This window comes from Haliotis rufescens, unplaced genomic scaffold (genome assembly GCF_023055435.1).
Source record: "Haliotis rufescens isolate VD_foot unplaced genomic scaffold, xgHalRufe1.0.p SCAF_16, whole genome shotgun sequence".
NCBI lineage: Eukaryota > Metazoa > Mollusca > Gastropoda > Lepetellida > Haliotidae > Haliotis > Haliotis rufescens.
Window position 1 is genome coordinate 4,306,008 of NW_025963846.1, and position 22,526 is coordinate 4,328,533.

A 22,526-nucleotide genomic window follows, 5' to 3' on the forward strand; every position below is an offset into this window, starting at 1 on the left:
AATATATAAAGGTCTTTGGTTGGCATATCGGGTTCGTGTTCGTAAATTGTCTTCTTCAGAATTTGAATTGCAGCTGCCATAGCTACTACCATAACGTACTAATATCGGACCTGCAAACGCAGGCATGGCACGTACAGCACCGGGCCAGCCAACAAGTATCTGTTTTATATTTCCAGGTATCTCCAGCGCCAGTAAAAGTTAGATTTGTTTTGTATACAATAAATGTTTTTGAAACTTTCACGTTCTGATGTTGTTCCTGAGTTCAAGTCACAAGTTGTGACACGGTTCGTCCACATTTATAGCAGTATCCTTCTGAACTAGTTATTTTGTTTTGCAGATTAATAACAGAATCAGTGGACACATCATCTGCAAATAAGAGCAAAAATATTTCATCAATATCACAATCAGTGAAGAGTGTCATCACTCTTCATAACATTTACTAGTTCATCTATGTACATAATAAACAGTCACGGTGAAACCGCATGAGGTGTCAAATAAATTTGTACACTGCGAAGAACTAAGCATCACAGAAGCTTTAACTTTGCTATTCATACATTTAAGTACATTAAATACATTTCCATGGATGCATTGTGTAATATAGTAATTTTGTTCTTTCAACCATATCAAAAGTTTTCTTAAGATCAATGAACAAACAATATAAATGTACTTCCCTTTTTTCTTAGATAAACAAATATATGATCAATAGTCGAATGACTCTCTAAAACCAAATTGTGATTCTGATATGCAATATTAAAGTTCAAACACAAGAGTAAGTCTTGTATTAATTACTGATGTTAAGATTTCCCCATAATATCTAGGAGTGTGATATCTCCATTATTATTTGGGTCAGGTCACCTTTTTTGCTTAAAGACAGTGGTAATAGGCCTATTATTACAATCCTGTAGAAAATATCTCTCCTTTAGTACTTCATTAAAAAATTATCAATAAATAAGGCAATAGGAGTACATGATTCTTTAAATATTTCAGGTGTGAGACCATCCAGTCCTGGAGATTTCACAGTTTTCAGTTTCTCCATTGCATGTTTAATTTCTTCTTCTGTTATTACACCTCCTATTAATTCATCACACTGTGCACATTATTCACAATTACCAATTTTTTTTATCTAGGATGTAATTCTTGACATATTCGTTGAACGCAGTATCTGATTCTATCTCTGGATTTAAAAGTGTCTCAAAATAGGTCAGTCATTCTTCTACTGATATATCTTGCCTTAATTGTTGTGAGATCCACAAAATGTCGCAACTAGTTTCCAGGTCTAAATTTGATATCTGTTTTTTAGCACTGTGGCAGCTGTTGGCAAACCATTTTGGTTGCTGGTAAATTATCTTGGTTGTGTTACTATGTATATATATAGTCTATAGTAGTTCCATAGGGTTGTGTAATCTTATCTGTGTTTTAAGGTTTTTATATTGTTGTACAGAAGGTGAGACTTCAATAAAATATATGTCTGTCTGTCTGTCTGTCTGTCTGACAGGTCATGTACGCCGAGAAAAGAGGCGTCATTGGCTCAAATAAAATGCAGCAATATCTAGGTGTCTTTGAGTGTTTTTGTGACGGTAGCAAGTTGCAAATATATCATAAAAGTTCGAATATTAGCGTCCAATGGAGCTTACAGAGTAGACAAGGTAGAAGTTCCCATGTCGTTCGTGCGTTCGTGTGAGAGAGAAGTTTTATGCCGCGGTTGGCACACTTCAAGCCATACCACTGCGGAGAACACCAATTATTCACACATTGTTTCCATATGGGGAATCGAACTCGGGTCTTAACAACTAGGCTGCCCCACGCACCTCGTGACGTAAGACCAGACAATGAGGTTTGGTGGTTGCAAAAGACGTGTTTTTCTGTAGTATATTCAACATTTTTACCCTACGTAAATATTGACTTAAACGTCTGTATTTATAGCATATTTAGAGACAATTTAACCACCGCGTTATTATTTATAGATTGTTTGACATGTTTTGCACATCACATAATTATTGATTTAAACGTCGTTCTTAAAGTAGTTTATTATTTTACCTACGCCATTTGACCATCAATTTGTGAAATAGGTTCAAAATATTTTATCGCAAAAGAACACAAGTTTCCAAGACCTGGCTAACTGTGTGTCATAACACCGCGAAAGTCCAAATTAAAACCCACACTGTAGCTAAAATACAAGTCGCCTTGCTGTTGCTGTGGTACAGCAACGTATCGCAGTGAACCACCTTCATCATCATTTGCAGAGGCTCAAACATAAAATCAAAATAAGGTTTGTGCTAGTTAAAACCGTGCCCTGTATCAAGACTACGAAGCAGCGTTGTGTGATCAAGTGAGCTTCTAGAAACCTATCCTGTTTGCTATCAGGGTTATAAGTAGGCCTGCAAGTCACTGAAGGTCCAGTCCTGTTCCCAGAAGTGATACACGACAGGTACCATCTTGATTTCTTACTTTCCTTACTCCTTGAAATATTACACTGTGACTTTGATTTTTAATATATTTTATGTCGAAACGTATTATGTTATTTACAGTTGCCCTCTAAAACGATATTAATTGTTTTCATTTTTGGGTTATTACAAATTACCAAATGTAATGTATGTCTTGTGGATTTTCTGAACACAGTATATTTGATGGCGAAAAGAAGGTTTTTCACCTCATAATGAAAGCTGAGAAACAGAGACTTGATCTTTCATTTTGTGTAAAAGTGTATTCACACTGCTTGAAATAGACTTAACTAACAATGCGTGGATTACAATACGACATCGATTCCTGTAGTACCGTTATGGAAAGCTAGATGATGTTTGAGGGAGCGGGAGCTATCAAGATACTTTTAAACATGTCGCTTTTCACTCGGATAATGTGATGTGTCATTTTGTCAGTTTTTGCGTGGAACACTTTCAAATTTTTATTTTGGGTCTTAAAACCACCGTTTACCGCCTGGACAGCCATTGCCAAGATAAAACATGTAATTTGTGACAACATTCGCCTCATTCGCGTCATGTTTGTCTTTGATGTCTATTTGAGTTAGGTATGTCCCAGCCGCATCAAGGCAAGGGACATGAATGATGGACCGTCTCTAAAGTGGGATTCGCTTGCCTGACGAACATAGCAGTCATTCCTTTCTAAAACCCAACACGGGCTTCACGTGCGATACAGCAAACTCTTTTTCTAATTCAGTATGATGAAGTTCCTGATTGTTGCTTTGGTAGCAATGACTGCCGTCATTGCCGACCACCATCACGACTACAAAGACCCTTCTAAATTCGCCGACTGGCTGAAGGATGTGCAGAAGAGCCACGAGTTCGCTCACATGACGCCAGAAGATAAGCTCCTCTACAGTCAACTCACCCAGGCTGCCGAACAGGGAAGTGCCGCCCTCACAACCTTCATCGATAGCCAGACCTTCGACAAGATTGTTGGCCTCATTGATCGTATGTTTATATGTTTGACCATGTGTATGCTCATGGACACTAATTACACACAACCATGGCTCAGATGGACACTTATTACACACAACCATGGCTCAGATGGACACTTATTACACACAACCATGGCTCAGATCGACACTAATTACACACTACCCTGGCTCAGATGGACACTTATTACACACAACCATGGCTCAGATGGACACTTATTACACGAAACCATGGCTCAGATGGACACTAATTACACACTACCCTGGCTCAGATGGACACTAATTACACACAACCATGGCTCAGATGGACACTTATTACACACAACCATGGCTCAGATATGGACACTTATTTCACACAACCATGGCTCAGATGGACACTAATTACACACTACCCTGGCTCAGATGGACACTAATTACACACAACCATGGCTCAGAGGGACACTTATTACACACAACCATGGCTCAGATGGACACTGATTACACACTACCCTGGCTCAGATGGACACTAATTACACACAACCATGGCTCAGATGGACACTTATTACACACAACCATGGCTCAGATGGACACTTATTACACACTACCCCGGCTCAGATGGACACTTAATACACACAACCATGGCTCAGATGGACACTAATTACACACAACCATGTCTCAGATATGGACACTAATTACACACAACCATGGCTCAGATATGGACACTAATTACACACAACCATGGCTCAGATATGGACACTTATTTCACACAACCATGGCTCAGATATGGACACTAATAACACACTACAATGGCTCAGATGGACACTAATTACACACAACCATGGCTCAGATGGACACTTATTACACACAACCATGGCTCAGATGGACACTTATTACACACAACCATTGCTCAGATATGGGCACTTATTACACACAACCATGGCTCAGATGGACACTTATTACACGAAACCATGGCTCAGATGGACACTTAATAGACACAAACATGGCTCAGATGGACACTAATTACACACAACCATGGCTCAGATGGACACTTATTACACACAACCATGGCTCAGATGGACACTGATTACACACAACCATGGCTCTGATATGGACACTTATTACACACAACCATGGCTCAGATGGACACTGATTACACACAACCATGGCTCAGATGGACACTTATTACACACAACCATGGCTCAGATGGACACTAATTACACACAACCATGGCTCAGATGGACACTTATTACACACAACCATGGCTCAGATGGACACTAATTACACACAACCATGGCTCAGATGGACACTTATTACACACAACCATGGCTCAGATGGACACTTATTACACACAACCATGGCTCAGATGGACACTTATTACACACAACCATGGCTCAGATGGACACTTATTACACACAACCATGGCTCAGATGGACACTAATTACACACAACCATGGCTCAGATGGACACTTATTACACACAACCATGGCTCAGATGGACACTAATTACACACAACCATGGCTCAGATGGACACTTATTACACACAACCATGGCTCAGATGGACACTGATTACACACAACCATGGCTCTGATATGGACACTTATTACACACAACCATGGCTCAGATGGACACTGATTACACACAACCATGGCTCAGATATGGACACTAATTACACACAACCATGGCTCAGATGGACACTAATTACACACAACCATGGCTCAGATGGACACTTATTACACACAACCATGGCTCAGATGGACACTAATTACACACAACCATGGCTCAGATGGACACTTATTACACACAACCATGGCTCAGATGGACACTGATTACACACAACCATGGCTCTGATATGGACACTTATTACACACAACCATGGCTCAGATGGACACTGATTACACACAACCATGGCTCAGATATGGACACTAATTACACACAACCATGGCTCAGATGGACACTGATTACACACAACCATGGCTCAGATCGACACTAATTACACACAACCTTGTCTCAGATGGACACTGATTACACACAACCTTGTCTCAGATGGACAATAATTACACACAACCATGTCTCTGATCGACACTAATTACACACAACCTTGTCTCAGATGGACACTAATTACACACAACCATGGCTCTGATCGACACTAATTACACACAACCTTGTATCAGATGGACACTGATTACACACAACAATGGCTCAGATATGGACACTAATTACACACAACCTTGTCTCAGATGGACACTGATTACACACAACAATGGCTCAGATATGGACACTAATTACACACAACCATGTCTCTGATCGACACTAATTACACACAACCTTGTCTCAGATGGACACTAATTACACACAACCATGTCTCTGATCGACACTAATTACACACAACCTTGGCTCAGATGGACACTAATTACACACAACCATGGCTCTGATCGACACTAATTACACACAACCTTGTATCAGATGGACACTAATTTCAACGCCGATATAAGACCGAACGTGCGTTCGGGGCAATAGATTATTGTCCTCCTTTAAAACATTTTACCCATATTGAATATTTATATATGCACAGCAATGAATGTTATTATCAGTTCGGATGACCGACAATAGGCATTTGACAGGTAAACGTTTGTTAGACAAATAATCCCCCCAAACATATCAAACTCCAGATAATAAGATCAAACTCCAGAGAATAAGTATCGATTCCTTACTTACAAACAATACAGAATCTGACAACCTATAACCCTATATCCCTCTCCACCATCCTCATGACGTTGAAATGTAGCACGCATGTATGATGTATCTTCAGATTTCGACGATGACGACATTCCCCACTTTGAAGCGTACCTTGCCTTTGTAAGTACCGTGGTGTTTAGTCTGCTACCCATCATTAAGATCGTAAGAAATTATATATTGATATGCTGAACAATTGCAAAATTTGTACTTTTATCTTCAACGATCATGACAAAAGTTACATTATTCTGTTTCAGCACCTGCACGGCACAATAACCGCAGCTGGCGTGAGTATATGTGCACCAACCTAAGTTTTTGTGGTTATAATTAGTCATTAAGGAAGACAAATAATACAGTATGTTATACCAAAGAATAATATCTAACCGTTATAACTGTGGTATATTTTAGTTATGATATAGTTTATATTTATATACTTTTATTGCATATTCTTTTGTTTTTTTTGGTACAATCGAAATAGTAGAATTGTTAAAATAGCGTCCTACTGCTGGATGTTGATCATGATCATGTTCGTACCAACTATATTATAGTGTGTATTAAGGGGAGACGGGTGGGCATGTCCGTTGTGTAAAGACTGTTCAAATTGTGTACTCATCTGCCAGTTTATTTGGTTTTACAGACATTTGTTTTAACTTTGGATTCTAATATGAAGCTGTCCTACCAAGATATAACTAAACTACTGTTCAAACCAAACTTAACAACACACTTGGGGCACCCCACCCCATCATATACGTGCTGGGGCTGCCAATTGGCCCGGGTCTAGGCCGTCTATAAACTTAACTTATTCGATCAATTATTCTTCACGTAAAACCACGATGTTTCCTATCTTTGATCAGAAGCGACAGAGTGGCTCAGACCTGTTCAGTTTCCTGAGGGACCTTCACCTTATGCACAAGATCGAGGACGATCTCTCCCATTCTGACATGCGAGTGTTCTTGGAGATCATGTTCGCCGCTGAACACGACACTCTCACCCAATACATTGACAAGAAGGGCTACGGCCCCGTCCTGGACCTCATGTCACGTAGGTATTTGATGTACAACTGCTGTATACAGTGAGTAGGGATATCCAATATCTACCCAATCTCGTCATGGTCTTAGAGGACCGCCGCCGTGGTCTAGTGGTAGAGCGTCCGCCCGGAGAGCGGAAGGTCCGGGGTTCGATCCCCGGCCGCGTCATACCAAAAGACGTTAAAGGATGATACTTGTTGTTGCAATGTCTGGCGCTCGACATTAAGGGGCTAAACAAGGACTGGTTGACTCGGAGTCAGTATACAGTGTCTGAGTGGGGTATTCATGTTAAACTGCGGCATGGTATCTCAGTGGGCTAGTACTATACATCGGCATCAGTCCGGACTAGTACAAGCAGCCACACACACACACACACACACACACACACATACACGTTGCTATATAGCTATATATTGCTATGCAATAATCTTCGACGCGACGTTAAACCCAATTTCACCTCACCTCATGGTCTTATAGAATGAGATTTCGAGAATTGCCACCTCTGCAACTAAGTAGGATCTGTATTGAAGATGAGAACAAGGGGACATCTCCCTACTCTTCTTATGTCACATTGACACCAGTAGAACACTATTTATTCGGCTTGCTCCATTTACTCTTTCTAAACTCTGTCCCGAACTCCCCCATTCACACTTCAGTATAACGCTACCCGGAAACTCTTGCAGTTGCTCTTCAATATAGCTATACAAAACCTCCTTCCGTTGCTCATCAATATAACGCTACCGGGAACCTTTTCCAGTTGCTCTTTCAGTATAACGCAGTCCGACACCTCCATCTGTTGCTCTTCAGTATAAGGCTGTGTGGCACCTCTTCCAATTGCTCCTCAGTATTCCGTTGCCCGTAACGTCCTTCCGCTGCTCCTCATTATAACGCTGCCGGAATCTCCTGAATCTCCTGAATTTGGCTTTGAAGGGGACTCACGTCATTGTTCATATATATTAAACTTTTGTTGCAGAAATTGATAGCGATGAATCCCATGGCTTTGATCTGCTGATCATGAGGGTAAGGACACACATACATATTGTTTAAACACATTTATTGGATATTATATTAAAAAGGATTATATAGGACTTCCTCTATTTTACAACAGCACAGCAGGTTTTGGCCGTTTCACTATACATACCACATGACGATGGAATAAAACAAACTTTTTTTGATATTACACAAAGTCATTATTAGTACTATTTACCTAGGTTCATTTATAAATCAGGATGGCACGTTCCCCACTTTAGACAGGACAATATAGCAGGACAGGAATTTCGTCTTCAACACTTTTTGTACAGTCAAACATGTTCTTTCTTCCATTGGGAGGCTGCTGTATCGTCCTGTCTCCAAGTGTATTGGAGCAGTGCCACACCCGAATTAGCCAGTGGGCTTCTGTGGGGTCGGGGGTTAAGACGTTTCAGGCAAACATCTTCTAGGTTTTTTTTAATGAATTTTGAAATTCCAATTTCTTTTCCTGTTTATGGTCTTGTTTATGTTTATATTTATTTCCACGAAGAAGTAGTTTGTGTGAGAACTAACAAGCACACGATACAGTTATCCTAACATTCTTACATCAACAGCTAGTTCAACGGTCACATCTTCCCAGATGCCCCTCTCCTTCAACAAATACTGTTAACTCCGCGATGGCGTTTCCTGTCAAAATAAAAATCAGCCAGATTATTTTTCTTGCAGACAGGAACACATTGCTTTCATGTTACGTGAAACTTGAATAATCTGAATACGATATCACACATTGTGCAAAGTAACCATAGACCAGGCACAAAGGTAAACCCATCACGAACGTACTTAAAGAAAGCTTTTGCAGTTCATTTTGTGTATTTCATTCGACTCCAAGTAGGGAGAAACGGGAACATATGAATCAGAAGAGAAAGAAGATTGGTGTTGATGGAATTGCTAATTTGCCAGAGTCTGATTCCCTAATAATCGTTTATCTTTGCCGTATTTCAGCATCTGGAACATGAGGCTGCGATGTCACAAATGAAATCTACTGTCGGCACCAACGTTGTCAGCACAGTCATCGTCTGAACAAGTCCACTACATGGATAGTTCGCCTGCATCCTACATACTACTGGTAATAATATTAAGGTCATATTATGAACAGATGCTTGGTATGACATTTTGTACTAGCCAATCGGTTGTGACGTCATGAACAATATATTATCTTCAATTGCTTGCGATTGTGCGTTCATCAGCCAATCGGCTTGAATCGACAATCATAATGTTCTGTGAGAATGCAGAAAATACTTTCACCTATAGCCGTGCATATATCCATGAAAATGGCATTGTATAATCAGATTAGATTAGATCTGAGATGTATATGAGAGATGAAATTATAATCAGAATGAGGAATAAATTATGTTGTGCTTGGATGATGTTGTTAGGGATTTGAAAGTATAAAATGCCTCTAGTAAATGTTTATTCAAATTTGTAATTCGATATAACTGTTTTCTTTGCAGATGTACCATTGGCAGTTGTGAATAAAATGAGTATAAAGATTGGTTTTACTTTTGTCAGTGTGTTCATCGGATGTCACTTGTGTCAGATATATCATTATAGTGGGGCGGTTAAGGCTGGATTTTAGTCAAAATTGTGCACTTTGGGTTCAAAGCACCAAACTTGGCACACTCATACATTGAAACATTCCGAACATTTCTGGATATGGATCCACCTCAGCAGCGCCACCTTGTGGTAGAAAATCCAAGATGGCTAAATCTTTTATGACGTCAATTTATATTCAATATATCATCATTATTTTGTCAATTTAAGTCATTTATATAAATTTAATTGCGTCAATGTTGTATACAATTCAAATCTAATATGCAGCGCCCACTGGTGGCGAAGATAATCCAAGATGGCCGCCCAAATGACTTAATCTTCAAAAAATGTTAAATGTTTGTCCACAATATCAGTATCATTTGCTAATTGCAATCATTTTAATCAAATCTGGCTTTAAAACAATTCCAAGTAATGCTTTACTGAATATATAAGCTTTTGGTACTAAAATTCATTCATTTGAAGCAAGATCCGTATTCAGTAAGGCAGATCCGGGGAATATATTGGTACTGCATGAATTTGATTAAAATTCTGTAACTGAACTTGGAATGTGATAAAGATATTGGACCAGCACTGAAACATGCCTTTTTGATTCTGAATCATTAAGGCTAACTAAACGAGCAACACTTATCCACAGACGTGATTTAAGGTTGAAACAAACTTTTAGAGGAACATTTCCTTCTGACTGCCATAAACAGTATGTACCTGACTCTTTGAAAGCTCTAGTCAGTATGAAATAAAAATCTTCGAGCATTAAAAACTACAGTAAACTACGGTTATAACGAACTTAAAGGGACCACTAATTTTAGTTCGTTGTAACCGTAGTTCGTTATAAACATATATACACCATATATACAGCAAATGGCTTGGACCATAAAAAACAGTTCCGCCAGTTCGTTATAAGCGTGTTCGTTATAAACGTAGTTTACTGTATCTCAGAACATCTTGTCTTCAAAGCGTGAAATCTCGGTGCACCAGCTCATCAATACAAAGACACCATTGAGACCGAGAAATACAAATCCCAGGTTACTTGGTATTAAAACAAGAAAACGTGATCTTGTTGACCCATTTCAAAATATGGTGTATTTGAACAGATATAGCACAGTTTGCGGTGTTTATGAAGACGAAGATGTGGTATACCCACCAACATTCTCAAAAGATAACATCTATCATAATCCCTGCTCTACAACAGCAACATATCCACTTAATGGTACCAACATTTCACTATTGCAGCAGCGTTCAACATCTGAAGAGGAAGGAACACCACATGCTGTTCTTTTGGCTGAAACCACACAAACCAGGGAAACCATTTCCAAACAGCCCGCAGTATATACTAATGTACCCCCATCCTGTTGTTGCAAGAAGGGGGCACGGGTGGCCCAGTCGTCTAAGGCGCCGCGATTCACTGTGCAGAGTTGCGTCCCTTGGGCACGCAAGAACCCTATGATTGTGGGTTCGAATCCCGGTTCGCCCTAATTATGTCAGCACCATACCCGTGCTCGTGGGTTTCACCGAAGTGGTAAACGTCTGAGACCTGCATCACTTCGGGCTTTCCTCCCACATCAAGCTGACACGCTGTGATATAACTGGAATACTGTTAAAAGCGGCGTTAAACCCAACTCACTCATTGTTGTTGCAAAATGGGTAATTATGTGCCTCAAATAAAATGACCTTTCACCCAGGATGTAGATAGTGTTAACACAATGCCTGACCATGAGTAAAACTGGTCATATCTCAGGAAGTACTAGGAAAACAAAACAAACATAGCCTCCAAAAACAATTGCCCATATGCCAATGTTCTAGAATGTGCACACTCTGTTTCCATGATACAGTATTCAATTAATGTGGTAAAAAAGGGTATTGAGCATTTGAATCCTGGTTAGATGCATGTGCTTGGTTTGGATGAACCACCATACACAACTGCTAAAACAATACAGTGGAACTGTCCTGAATTATATGTTGAACTTCCTTATCATGTTTGGTAGATTTGCATTTAGAAATAGTTGCTTTCAGGATTCTCAGAAACTGTCCCGGAGGAAGTAGATGGAAAACTGCAATCTGAGCTGCTGGAATTGCCTCAGAAAGATTTGCTGATTCCTTCATCATGTGTACCCATCTTACTACAACATCAGACATATGTGCGATATAAGAGAAACAGAAGCGAACACAGACGATCCTTTCAGAAACTGGTGTGCACTGAAGTGAGCTGCTCAGCCCCTTTTTCACAACTGGCCCCTTGTTCTTGAACAAGAACTTTGCATATTGTGTCTGGTGGGTGCAGTTCAAAAAGCAGATTTCCCAAAGTTTGCAGCATCACTTGTCATATTAATGGCTTGCATTTCACAGATATGTCCCTCTTACAGTAGAGCCCGAGCACCGCTGTACCTCGAAAATTGTTCCGGTGGATGTTCTCTTGTGTGGCACAAGGTCAGACACATAAACAATTCAATAGCCGTATGAAAGGAGATGGAGGTGCAGTTGGATTGACTGAAACAGTCGAGAGTTTTCTTCTAGCGGCCCACGGAATTCAAAGACATTGTCACTATTTCATGCCTACACCGGTTCATATGCTTGGGATACGTGTCAAGTATTTCCTGAAGTCACCTATGCTTTCCCACCATCAGCAGTTTGTCGTTCTCACTGGTTTATTGGGAAGGTCAATGGCAGGCAAAATCTCTGTTCATAAATATCTCAGACAATTGACATTTCAACCCAAATAGGCAGCTCTGAGACAGCACCAATGCATATTTGGGGACAGGTGCTTGACAAACGTCCCACACTATAGAATCTTGTAGTCAGGGGTCGGGAGTTGACATGCAGTAATACATAGATACCCAAGTGGACAGCACTTGGTCAGGCACAAAGAAGTTTTATAAACTAACACTACACCTGTAAGAAGTCTTGCAAATCTTTGTAAACTTTACACTGCCTTTCTTGAGTACAGTGCTATGTGATACTTTGAAGGAAAGTGTTCACTGTAAGTGAATTATAGAACCGTAAACACATACACTGAACCGATATTCCTGGCCCTACTTAAGTAGGAAGTAAGTTAATGCCATAGGTTCATGACAATAATGTCAATAATACTTTTACATACATTCTATGATGTGTTGAGATAGATATAGATTGATATCATTAGAGATTTCAGCCATGCTGGCGGTCATCTTGGATTTTCTACCTCTAGGGGGCGCTGCAAACTATATTTGAATTATATACAGCTCTGGTACAATTCATTCCGCATGCATTACTATAGATATATGTATAAATGGATCAGATAAGTATGATATATTGAGTATATATTGAAACCATTAGAGAGTTCAGCCATGTTGGCGGCCATCTTGGATTTTCTACCACGAGGGGGCTCTGCTGAGGTGGGATCCACATCCAAAAGTTTTCGGAATGGTTAAATGTATAAGTGTGCAAAGTTTGGTGCTTTTTAAACTTAACCGCCCCACTATTACACAGTACATGGGCGATATCTTAAGGTATAAACTCGATATCACCAATCAAGGGAACAGGCGACGGTACCGTCGAAACAATTGAAATGCAAGTTATGAAACACAAATTATGAAACACACGTGGTGTCTTTTTGGTCGTTTGAAATGACATATGTTCATCCATCATTGAATGGGTATTGCAACAGGGCCTAAATGTAGATTGATTGTGTCGCATGAGTGACACGTGGTCCAGTATTCAGGGCACAGGTCAGAAATCAGGCGACTTAAGCAACGCTTGCGAGTTGGTGGAGGGCAGATAGTTGACCGGGCGCAAGCTCCTGAGAGTTTCCAGAGCTTCGGTACTGCCCCACACATATTACATATGGTATCTTCGTAGGCAATTGACGTTTTTCAAAATATGCTTCTCTTCACCCAGCAGAAAATGGGTACTCGGTAGGATGAGATGTGCGCCAGGATGAGAAATATCACATTCATTAGTATTGTTACAAAACAATACCAATGAATGTTTGCTTCAAGTTGAATTATTGTGACACACTCAATATGTACACCACAACAGTCTTCATTCAGAAAGTGTGCTTCTAGCAGAGATTTCTTGCGGCTATGGAAAGAGTTGTGTCGCCTTTATTTCAAGATCATTCATAAACATTGAAAGCAGTAGTGGTGATATTTCTCACCCTGACGCACACCAGTCTCATGTGAGAAATAAAGCATGGGATTGTAAACAATGCTTTTTATTGTTTGATAAATACAATTGATTTGATTTTTAAAGTCTAGCTGTTATTGCTTTCCATTGTTCAATTATAATATACTCTGATTCGAGAAATCTGCCCCCTTTTAGTGTAAAACTAAATGTCCTTTCAGAATAGTAACGAGTGATTGAGGTCACATGTTAATTCAAAATGAATACACACAGATCATTGCATGCATACCTACTTACTGTCTACAAATGATAATGCATGTCGACAATCATTCAATACCCATTCAGGTAAGGAGGTCACATGAACATCTTAAAGCGTCAGACCTGTATGCCCAACTGAACAGGGGGAACTGTATGCCAAACGGAACAGGAGTAGAATACTGTAGAAATTTAAGGGTTTGATATGAGCCCAACGGGGAGTGACATGAGCCTCGGCGGCAAGAACTCTAGAGTAGTTTGGACTTAGGCTTTAATCACTCACTCTGGAGTGAATTTTTAAGGGATTGATTTGAGCTTGCTGCACTGTCCCTGTGCGACGAGAGAGAGTGCTCATTTGTGCGACACTGTGGTTAATTTTATCATGTTTGAAAGTTGTTGTGATCAAGTGCTTGTGCAGTGACAACATCTGATAATGTTCCAATTGGCCATTGCTTTTATATTCATTGATATGTAGGCTATCAATAGATAGCTGTATTCACACGTACGTTTATCCGAGAAAGGGCGTGTTAATGAAATTAGATACCTGAATGTAATGGTATTGTGAACAATCAGAATCAATCTTCAGTGCCATGGTAGAATGGTAGAATGTGTTCTAAGATGTCATTTGCAGCAAACAATTCAAGCTGCCTATGATGCACGAGAAGGTTAACCTCACATCATTACCATCTCATCCCGTCCAGTACCCATTCGCTGCTGGGTGAAGAGAGGCATATTTCGAAAAACGTCCATTGCCTACGAAGACACCATATGTAACACGTGTGGTGAAAGGATATAAGCTCTGGAAACTCTCAGAAGCTTGCGCCCAGTTCATCCATCAACCTTCTCACCACCATCTCTCAAGAGTTCTTTAAGTCGCCTGATTTCTGACCTGTGCCCTGAATACTGGACCACGTGTCACTCATGCGACAAAACCCATCTACATTTAGGCCCTGTTGCAATACCCATTCAATGATGGATGAACAGATGTCATTTCAAACGACCAAAAAGACACCACGTGTGTTTCATAATTTGTGTTTCGACGGTACCGTCGCCTGTTCACTTGATTGGAGATATCGTGTTTATACCTTAAGATATCGCCCATGTACTGTGTAATGAGACAGATTCAGGATCTCCGACACAAGTGACATCTGATGAACACAATGACCAGAGTAAAACCAATCTTTATACACATTTTATTCACAACTGCCAATGGTATATCTGCAAAGAAAAGATTTATATCGAATTAAACATTTGAATAAATATTCATTAGTGGCGTTTTATACTTTTAAATTCCATAACACCATCATACAAGCACAATATAATTTCTTCCACATTCTGATTATAATTTCATTTCCCGTATTTATCTAACATCTAATCTAATCTAATGACATAATACCATTATAATGGATGTAGGCACGGCTGTAGGTAAAATTATTTTTAGTATTCTGACTGAGCATTACACCGTAGAAAATGTGTTTAGATCCTAAACACAAACTTAAACATGTTCCTTGTCCCATAATTTTGATATGTTTAGGTCTTTACGTGTGTAGGATTGAGTTAAACAGCGAAACGTGTATAGGGTCTAAATGTGTATACCTCCCTTGAAATTCATTGTAGGTAATTAAAAGAGGTGATCTCTCCATGTTTTTATTAACGTTTAATGGGGATACAGAGGTACATTTGTATATCAGCATTGTACCAAGTTCTGTGGACGCCCTGGTGGTATATGTGTTATGCAAGTGTCTGTAAACCTGATCTGCACTTCTAATTTCAATATGAATGTATAATAATATACATCTTATCTATATTTGTTTTATTGCCTAATAATATGATCTTTATTGAAACAGGTTTAAAATTCGAAACATGTTTTCACTTTGAAATTCGAAATATGTTTCAAGTCTAAAAATGTAGGTGGTGTTTAGCCTGAGGCGGTAGCTCATTTCATGTATGTAGACCTAAATACGTTTACGTAGAACACACCACATGTGTATTCCGTGTAGGATTTAAACACATTCCTAATCATGTTAAGATCTTGACATGTCTGTTGTCCGTTTTTATGTTCTAAACACAGTTTTTACAGTGTATAATTGCAGATTCATGATGATTGGCTAGTTCGTCCAAAGTGTTCTCATCGTCACGATATGGCTTAAAAAATTGCCGATGTGACGTTAAATATTAAATATCAACTCACTCACTCCAAATTGTTCTATGGTCTTCATTGTTAGTGAGGAGACCCCTAGCAAAGTGACGTCACATGAATGCAAGCAACCGATGATGATGTCATATTGATCATGACATCACAACCGATTTTATGCGCCGTCGTTCTAATAATAAACCAACTACGTTGTTCAGCGCCAATATTCCAGCTATATGACGGAGGTAAATGACGGAGGCCAGACAATCCAGTGATTGATATCATGAGCATCAATTCACGCAAATGGGATACGATGACATGCATGAACCAAGTCAGAGAGCCTGACCACCCGATCCCGTTAGTCCTATCCTACCCCGGATCTTCAGGGGTCAACTACGCTTGAGATGAGGAAAGCCATTATTCACATGTTTTCATTAAAAAAAAGACTATGGGTAGTGCAGGAAGTAACCCACTTGCCAGGAGTTATTTACTGTGCCCCGTGAATTAATACTGAAAAGGCTCCTTACATACTTAACATTCGTCACCACTCGCCCCTTTCCGTAACCTGCAAGAAGACTCGTCCTCCTATCGATGAATATTATGTGCGAAAATACGACAAACCAATCAGAATGCGCATATGATTTCAAGTTCTTCGTCAAAGAATCCCTCAGAAATAATTTTTGAATTTACATATGTCTTGCATCTAAAAATATACCAAAGACACAGTTAAATGTGTTCAATCATACTGTATAATTCCGCACGCCCCGGTGAGCTTTAAATTGCATCTGAAATAATGTGGGAAATCTGGGGAAAATATGTGAACCATGTGTGACAGTTGTTTTAGGTATGCCCGTTTGCGCTAAGACGGAACCCGGTCGCAAAAATGGCCACAAGAGGGGCAGGAGCCGCTATTCGGCTTGTCCCGGAATAACACGAGTTGGTCACGAATGACATACTTAATTCACTCGGGACAGAAAATTCGTAATTCCTCCTAACTTGTAAGTTGTTTCCTAGATATACAGTGTGCCACTCAACGCGCCATACATTTGAACGAGCCAGAAACTTACGATCATGGGTTCAAACCCCATATTCGCAGTGATTGTCTTTCTATGTGTATCACTACCATAGCCGTGCTCGAGTGTTTCACTCAGTTGTTAACTACGAAAAACTGCATCTCTTGGCCGATTGCCGTCACACAACTGAGATAATATTCAGAGCAGCATTAAACCATCCTCGCTCACTCCATTGTCGAATAATATTGGTTTTCCTTGAAGGTTCACACGAAATGTCATACAAAAGATGTTTTTTTTAATGTGACCGTGCTCATATTATTATTACCAGCAATATGCAGGTGATCTTTCCATCATCGGTTTTATTGTTTCTGACCCATAGCAACTTGACGTCACATGAACGCACTGTCGCAAGCAATAGAAGATAATATATTGTTCATGACGTCACAACCGATTGACTAGTACAAAATCTCATACCAAGCATCTGTTCTCATAATATGACCTTAATATTATTACCAGTAGTATGTAGGATGCAGGAGATCTTTCCATCAGCGGGACTGTTCAAACCACAACTGGAGCAGCAGTGCTGGCCATTGGGGCAGCCGTGCTGGCCATAACTGGAGCAGGTGTGCTGACCATTGGAGCAACCGTGCTGTCCATAACTGGAGCAGGTGTGCTGACAACGATGGCGCCGACAGTAGTTTTCATTTGTGACATCGCAGCCTCATGTTCCAGATGCTGAAATATGGGAAAGGATACAAAGGATTTAGGGGCTGGCAGTCCCACCCAAATCCACTTTCTTTCTATTCTAATTCATATGTTTCTATTCTTCCAAAGCGTTAGAGTCATATGGAATACACACAAAATGATCTGTAAAAGCTTTCTTTAAGCAGGCTCGTCTAAGGTTCCTTTGCACAATGATTCTGTATTCAAATTAAGACAATAAAGATAAGAAACTGGAATTTCAAATTTCATAAAAAAACTGTTTTAATATATTTTGCATTGTGTCAGAGGTGAAGGTTTTACAGTTTAGCTGTGTGTATAAACGAGTGGAATATGATTATTACACGCGATGAGGACAGTAATGTCACATTGTATTCTAATTATAGAACTGTATTTGGCGCCCACGATTATGACACACGCCCTATCCCCCGATCCCACAGAGGCGCACTGGCAAATTCACTGCTCCAATGTGGCACTGCTGCAATACGCTTACAGACAAGACGTTAAAGCAACCTCCCAATTTAAGAACATGTTTGAACTGTACAGAGACTCAGTATCCTATAATTCCGTATCGAGTTACCAGCTTGTTTCACATATTCTGTTTACCATTTTTATTGTTATATTTTGGATGTGACAACCTGTCTGTGTGTCCTTACCCTCATGAGCAGCTTATCAAAGTTGCGAGTTTGATCTTTATCAATTTCTGAAACAAAAAAATTGAAAATAATTAATCAATTGACAAAGACATCATTCCTCTTCAAAGTCACATTCAGGAGGTTCCGGGTAGCGTTACACTGAAGAGCAATTAGTAAAAGGTTTGGGATAGCGCTCTACTAAAGAGCAATGGGAAGAGGTTTGGGATAGCGCTATACTAAAGAGCAATGGGAAGAGGTTTGGGATAGCGCTATACAAAAGAGCAATGGGAAGAGGTTTGGGGAAGCGTTACACTTAAGAGCAATGGGAAGAGGTTTGGGATAGCGCTATACTAAAGAGCAATGGGTAGAGGTTTGGGATAGTGGTATACTAAAGAGCAATGGGAAGAGGTTTGGGATAGCGCTATACTAAAGAGCAATGGGAAGAGGTTTGGGATAGCGCTATACTAAGAGCAATGGGAAGAGGTTTGAGATAGCGGTATACTAAAGAGCAATGGGAAGAGGTTGGTATAGCGCTATACTAAAGAGCAATGGCAAGAGGTCCCGGATACTGAAGAGTTTGTTTGCTCTTTAACGCCACACTCGGCAGTATTCCAGCTATATGACTGCACTTTACACTGACGAGTAAAGGGTGGAAGCCGTGTCATTGTGTATAGCGCTATACTGAAGAGTAACTGCAATAGTTTCCGGGTACCGTTATACTGAAGGATAGAGGAAGGAAGTTCCGGACAGAGTAAAGAGAGCAAGCCGAATCATAGTGTTCTACTGGTGTCAATGTGACATAACAAGAGTAGGGAGATGCGCGTTAGTTCTCTTCTTAAACACAGAGGCTTTTAATTTGATGAGGTGGCAATTCTAAATCTCATTATAAGACCATGGCTAGATTAGTAGATATTGGGTATTCCAAACAGCTGTATACATTAGTTGTGCATCATATACCTACGTGACATGAGGTCCAGGACGGGGCCGTAGCCCTTATTGTCAATGTATTGGGTGAGCGTGTCGTGTTCAGCGGCGTACATGATCTCCAGGAAGACCCGCATATCTGAATGGGAGAGATGTTCCTCCACCTTGTGCATAAGGTGAAGATCCCTAAGGAAGCTGAACAGGTCTGAGCCACTCTGTCGCTTCTGATTAACGAAAGAAAACATCTATACTTTTTTGTCCTTTTTTAAATCTAAAACAATATATGAGTGAATTAGTTCAGTTTAAAGGCAAACTAGCCTCAAGATAATTGCCAGGCCAAGCATTTATGTGACTGCTTCCCCCCTCCCCTCCGCGCCCCCAGTGAGTGAGTGAGGTTGGTTTGAACAGTATTTCAGTAATGTCTCAGTTATGTTACATATACTTCTTTGGTATGAAAAACTTATTTTTGTCATTTAATGACTTATTATAACCACTAAAACTTAGGTTTGTGCCCATATACTCACGACAGGTGCGGTTGTTGTTGTGCCCTGCAGGTGCTGAAAGAGATTAGTATTGACAATATCATTGCAGATATAAATACAAATTATTTCAATGTCTTACGATCTTAATGATAGGCAGCAAAACAAGCACAACGGTACTTACAGCGGCTAGGTAACCTTCAAAGTGGGGAATGTCGTCCTTGTCCAGATCTGAGGACATATCAAACATACGGGCTACATTTCAACTTCAGCAAGATATATATCAGCGGATATCGAGCTATTATAACATTTCGAAGACATATTTTATGGATGATATATAGGTTGTTATGAAAAGTGTCAAAGAACAACGATGGAGGTAGCTGAACACAGGTAAGATGGTCATTATACAAATGTGAGACACTGCCGAAAACCATAGACTATTTTAAGAACGCGTGTTCACTATAGTTTTTGGCAAGCGAAATGTGTCGGCAGATAATGAAGGCTAATTATTCTCTGGTATTGACGTTAGATATTTTGGGAACAATTTTTCGGAATGATTTAATCAGTTTTCTAGGACTGCCGATTGTTCCTACATGAAAGAGCATATACATGGACATAAATGTAGACATACGATCAATGAGGCCAATAATCTTGTCGAAGGTCTGGCTATTGATGAAGGTTGTGAGGGCGGCACTTCCCTGTTCGGCAGCCTGGATGAGTTGACTGTAGAGAAGCTGATTTTCTGGCGTCATGTGAGCGAACTCGTGGCTCTTCTGCACATCCTTCAGCCAGCCGGCGAATTTAGAAGGGTCTTTGTAGTCGTGGTGGTCGTTGGCAATGACCGCAGTCATTGCTACCAAAGTAACAATCAGGAGATTCATCATACTGAAGGAGGAAAAGAGTTTCCTGTATCGCATGTGAAGTCAGTATTTGGTATTAAAAGGAATGGCTTCAAAGTGGTTAAACTGTGAGACAGGCAGGTTCGAATCCCACGTTGGTGAACTCCATCATTGCCTTGATGTGACTGGAACATAACTCAAACCGAAATCAAAGTCAGACAGATCTAAATTGTTGACGAATGTTGTCATACAGTACGTGTTTACGTGTTTAGTTTGGGCAATGGTTGTCCTGGCGATTATTGTTTGAAAGTGTTTCGCATCCTGCAGTTGCTCACACTGGCAATGACAAGAAATCGAAAATCCTTTCGCATCACACTATCCCAGAGAGGAGAGAGGTGCATAAATCGTGCCTCATTTACCTAGTTATTCTGGCCAAGAAGCTTCATGTATATCGATATATTTGATGACCGGCTACAGTTCAATAATGATCAAATCGCCATTTCTCTTCCGCTGATTTACCCACCTGAACTAGAAATTAAAGAGACAAGTGACACCACCTGATCTGTTTCATCTTTCAATCTCTGCACGAATGTATGATAAGAAGGATGACTTCATCTTTCCAAAAGTCATCTTTCCTTAATGTCGAGCCTTTTCCAGCAGCTACAGGCCTAGGTGGCAGCGTTTTACCCCGTAGGTGTGGTAGATTGAGGTACAATCGTTTCTACGAAGATTTCAAATAGCGTCACACGACGCTTGCTCAAACGCCTTTTGATCAGGGACATAACATTCAAGGCCTCAGAGAAAGATTTCAAAATGCTTAATGCTAGACTTATGGGGAAAATATCCAAATGCCAAAGATGATGTCTGATGCAGGTTTTTGTGACTGGTGCCTACGGTGGAATGGGGCACGCTCACCTTTTCTTATATGTAAATGGTTTTTTCAACACTGACTGAAACAAAATGGACCAAAAAAAACCCCAAAAACAAACAATATCACATCACACAATTCTAGAGAAAAGAGGGATAATACAAAGGTATCTTCAGAGCTTAGGCTACTTCAAACATCATCTGGCTTGTCACAATGTACTGCAGGAATGAAACTCGTACACAATATCCAATTCCTGACAGTGTTAGTTCAAACAAACTAGATTACGAACATCCAAATAATACAGATATATTGATAGTGAATCTTCAGTAACCCCGATATATATTTTTTTCGACTTAATGTACACTACATACATACACTGAATAGTCTGCTTTTTTTAGGTAAGGAGCGTGAGAAAACAAACAGTACCTGGCGTGTATCACTGCTGGGGACAAGTCTTGAACTTTCGTGACTTCAGCCTTCTTATACCCTGATAGGAAACAGGATAGGTTTCTGGAAGGTCACCTGGTCAAACAACCCTGCTTCGTATTCTTGATACAAGGCACGTTTTTTGTTTTGATTTTATGTTTGAGCCTCTGCTAATGTGATGGTGGTTTAATGCGTTGCTTTATCGAGCACTGATAGCTGTCGTATGAGTTTTAATTTGGACTGTCATGACATGACGACGCACAATTAGTTAGCTTGCAGCCCCAGGTTTCCTCTTGAGGACGTCATGGGCAACTGAGGTGTGCAGTGGGAGGGGTTACAGCTATGTCACGGTGGCCTGTAAATAATCAACAAGACCCTCACATTGACAGCATGAGCAACGTTTCCG

The 22,526-nt window shown here is 40.1% G+C and overlaps 2 protein-coding genes across 2 annotated transcripts; one reads left to right on the forward strand and one right to left on the reverse strand.

The window, feature by feature from the left end:
- The first annotated feature begins 2,274 nt into the window (after positions 1-2,274).
- On the forward strand, positions 2,275-9,673 carry LOC124144257. Its single transcript, XM_046513583.2, has 8 exons — positions 2,275-2,428; positions 3,175-3,428; positions 6,201-6,247; positions 6,382-6,411; positions 6,979-7,165; positions 8,126-8,172; positions 9,124-9,247; positions 9,633-9,673. Exons 2-7 carry the CDS (start codon positions 3,176-3,178, stop codon positions 9,199-9,201), a joined length of 642 nt encoding a protein of 213 aa, XP_046369539.2. The 5' UTR covers positions 2,275-2,428; position 3,175; the 3' UTR covers positions 9,202-9,247; positions 9,633-9,673.
- A 5,586-nt stretch (positions 9,674-15,259) lies between these two features.
- LOC124144285 lies at positions 15,260-22,273 on the reverse strand. Its single transcript, XM_046513625.2, has 8 exons — positions 22,121-22,273; positions 20,619-20,872; positions 20,172-20,218; positions 20,033-20,065; positions 19,546-19,732; positions 18,606-18,652; positions 17,743-17,964; positions 15,260-15,300 (listed from the first exon to the last, which is right to left on the reverse strand). Exons 2-7 carry the CDS (start codon positions 20,869-20,871, stop codon positions 17,788-17,790), a joined length of 744 nt encoding a protein of 247 aa, XP_046369581.2. The 5' UTR covers position 20,872; positions 22,121-22,273; the 3' UTR covers positions 15,260-15,300; positions 17,743-17,787.
- Positions 22,274-22,526: the final 253 nt, after the last annotated feature.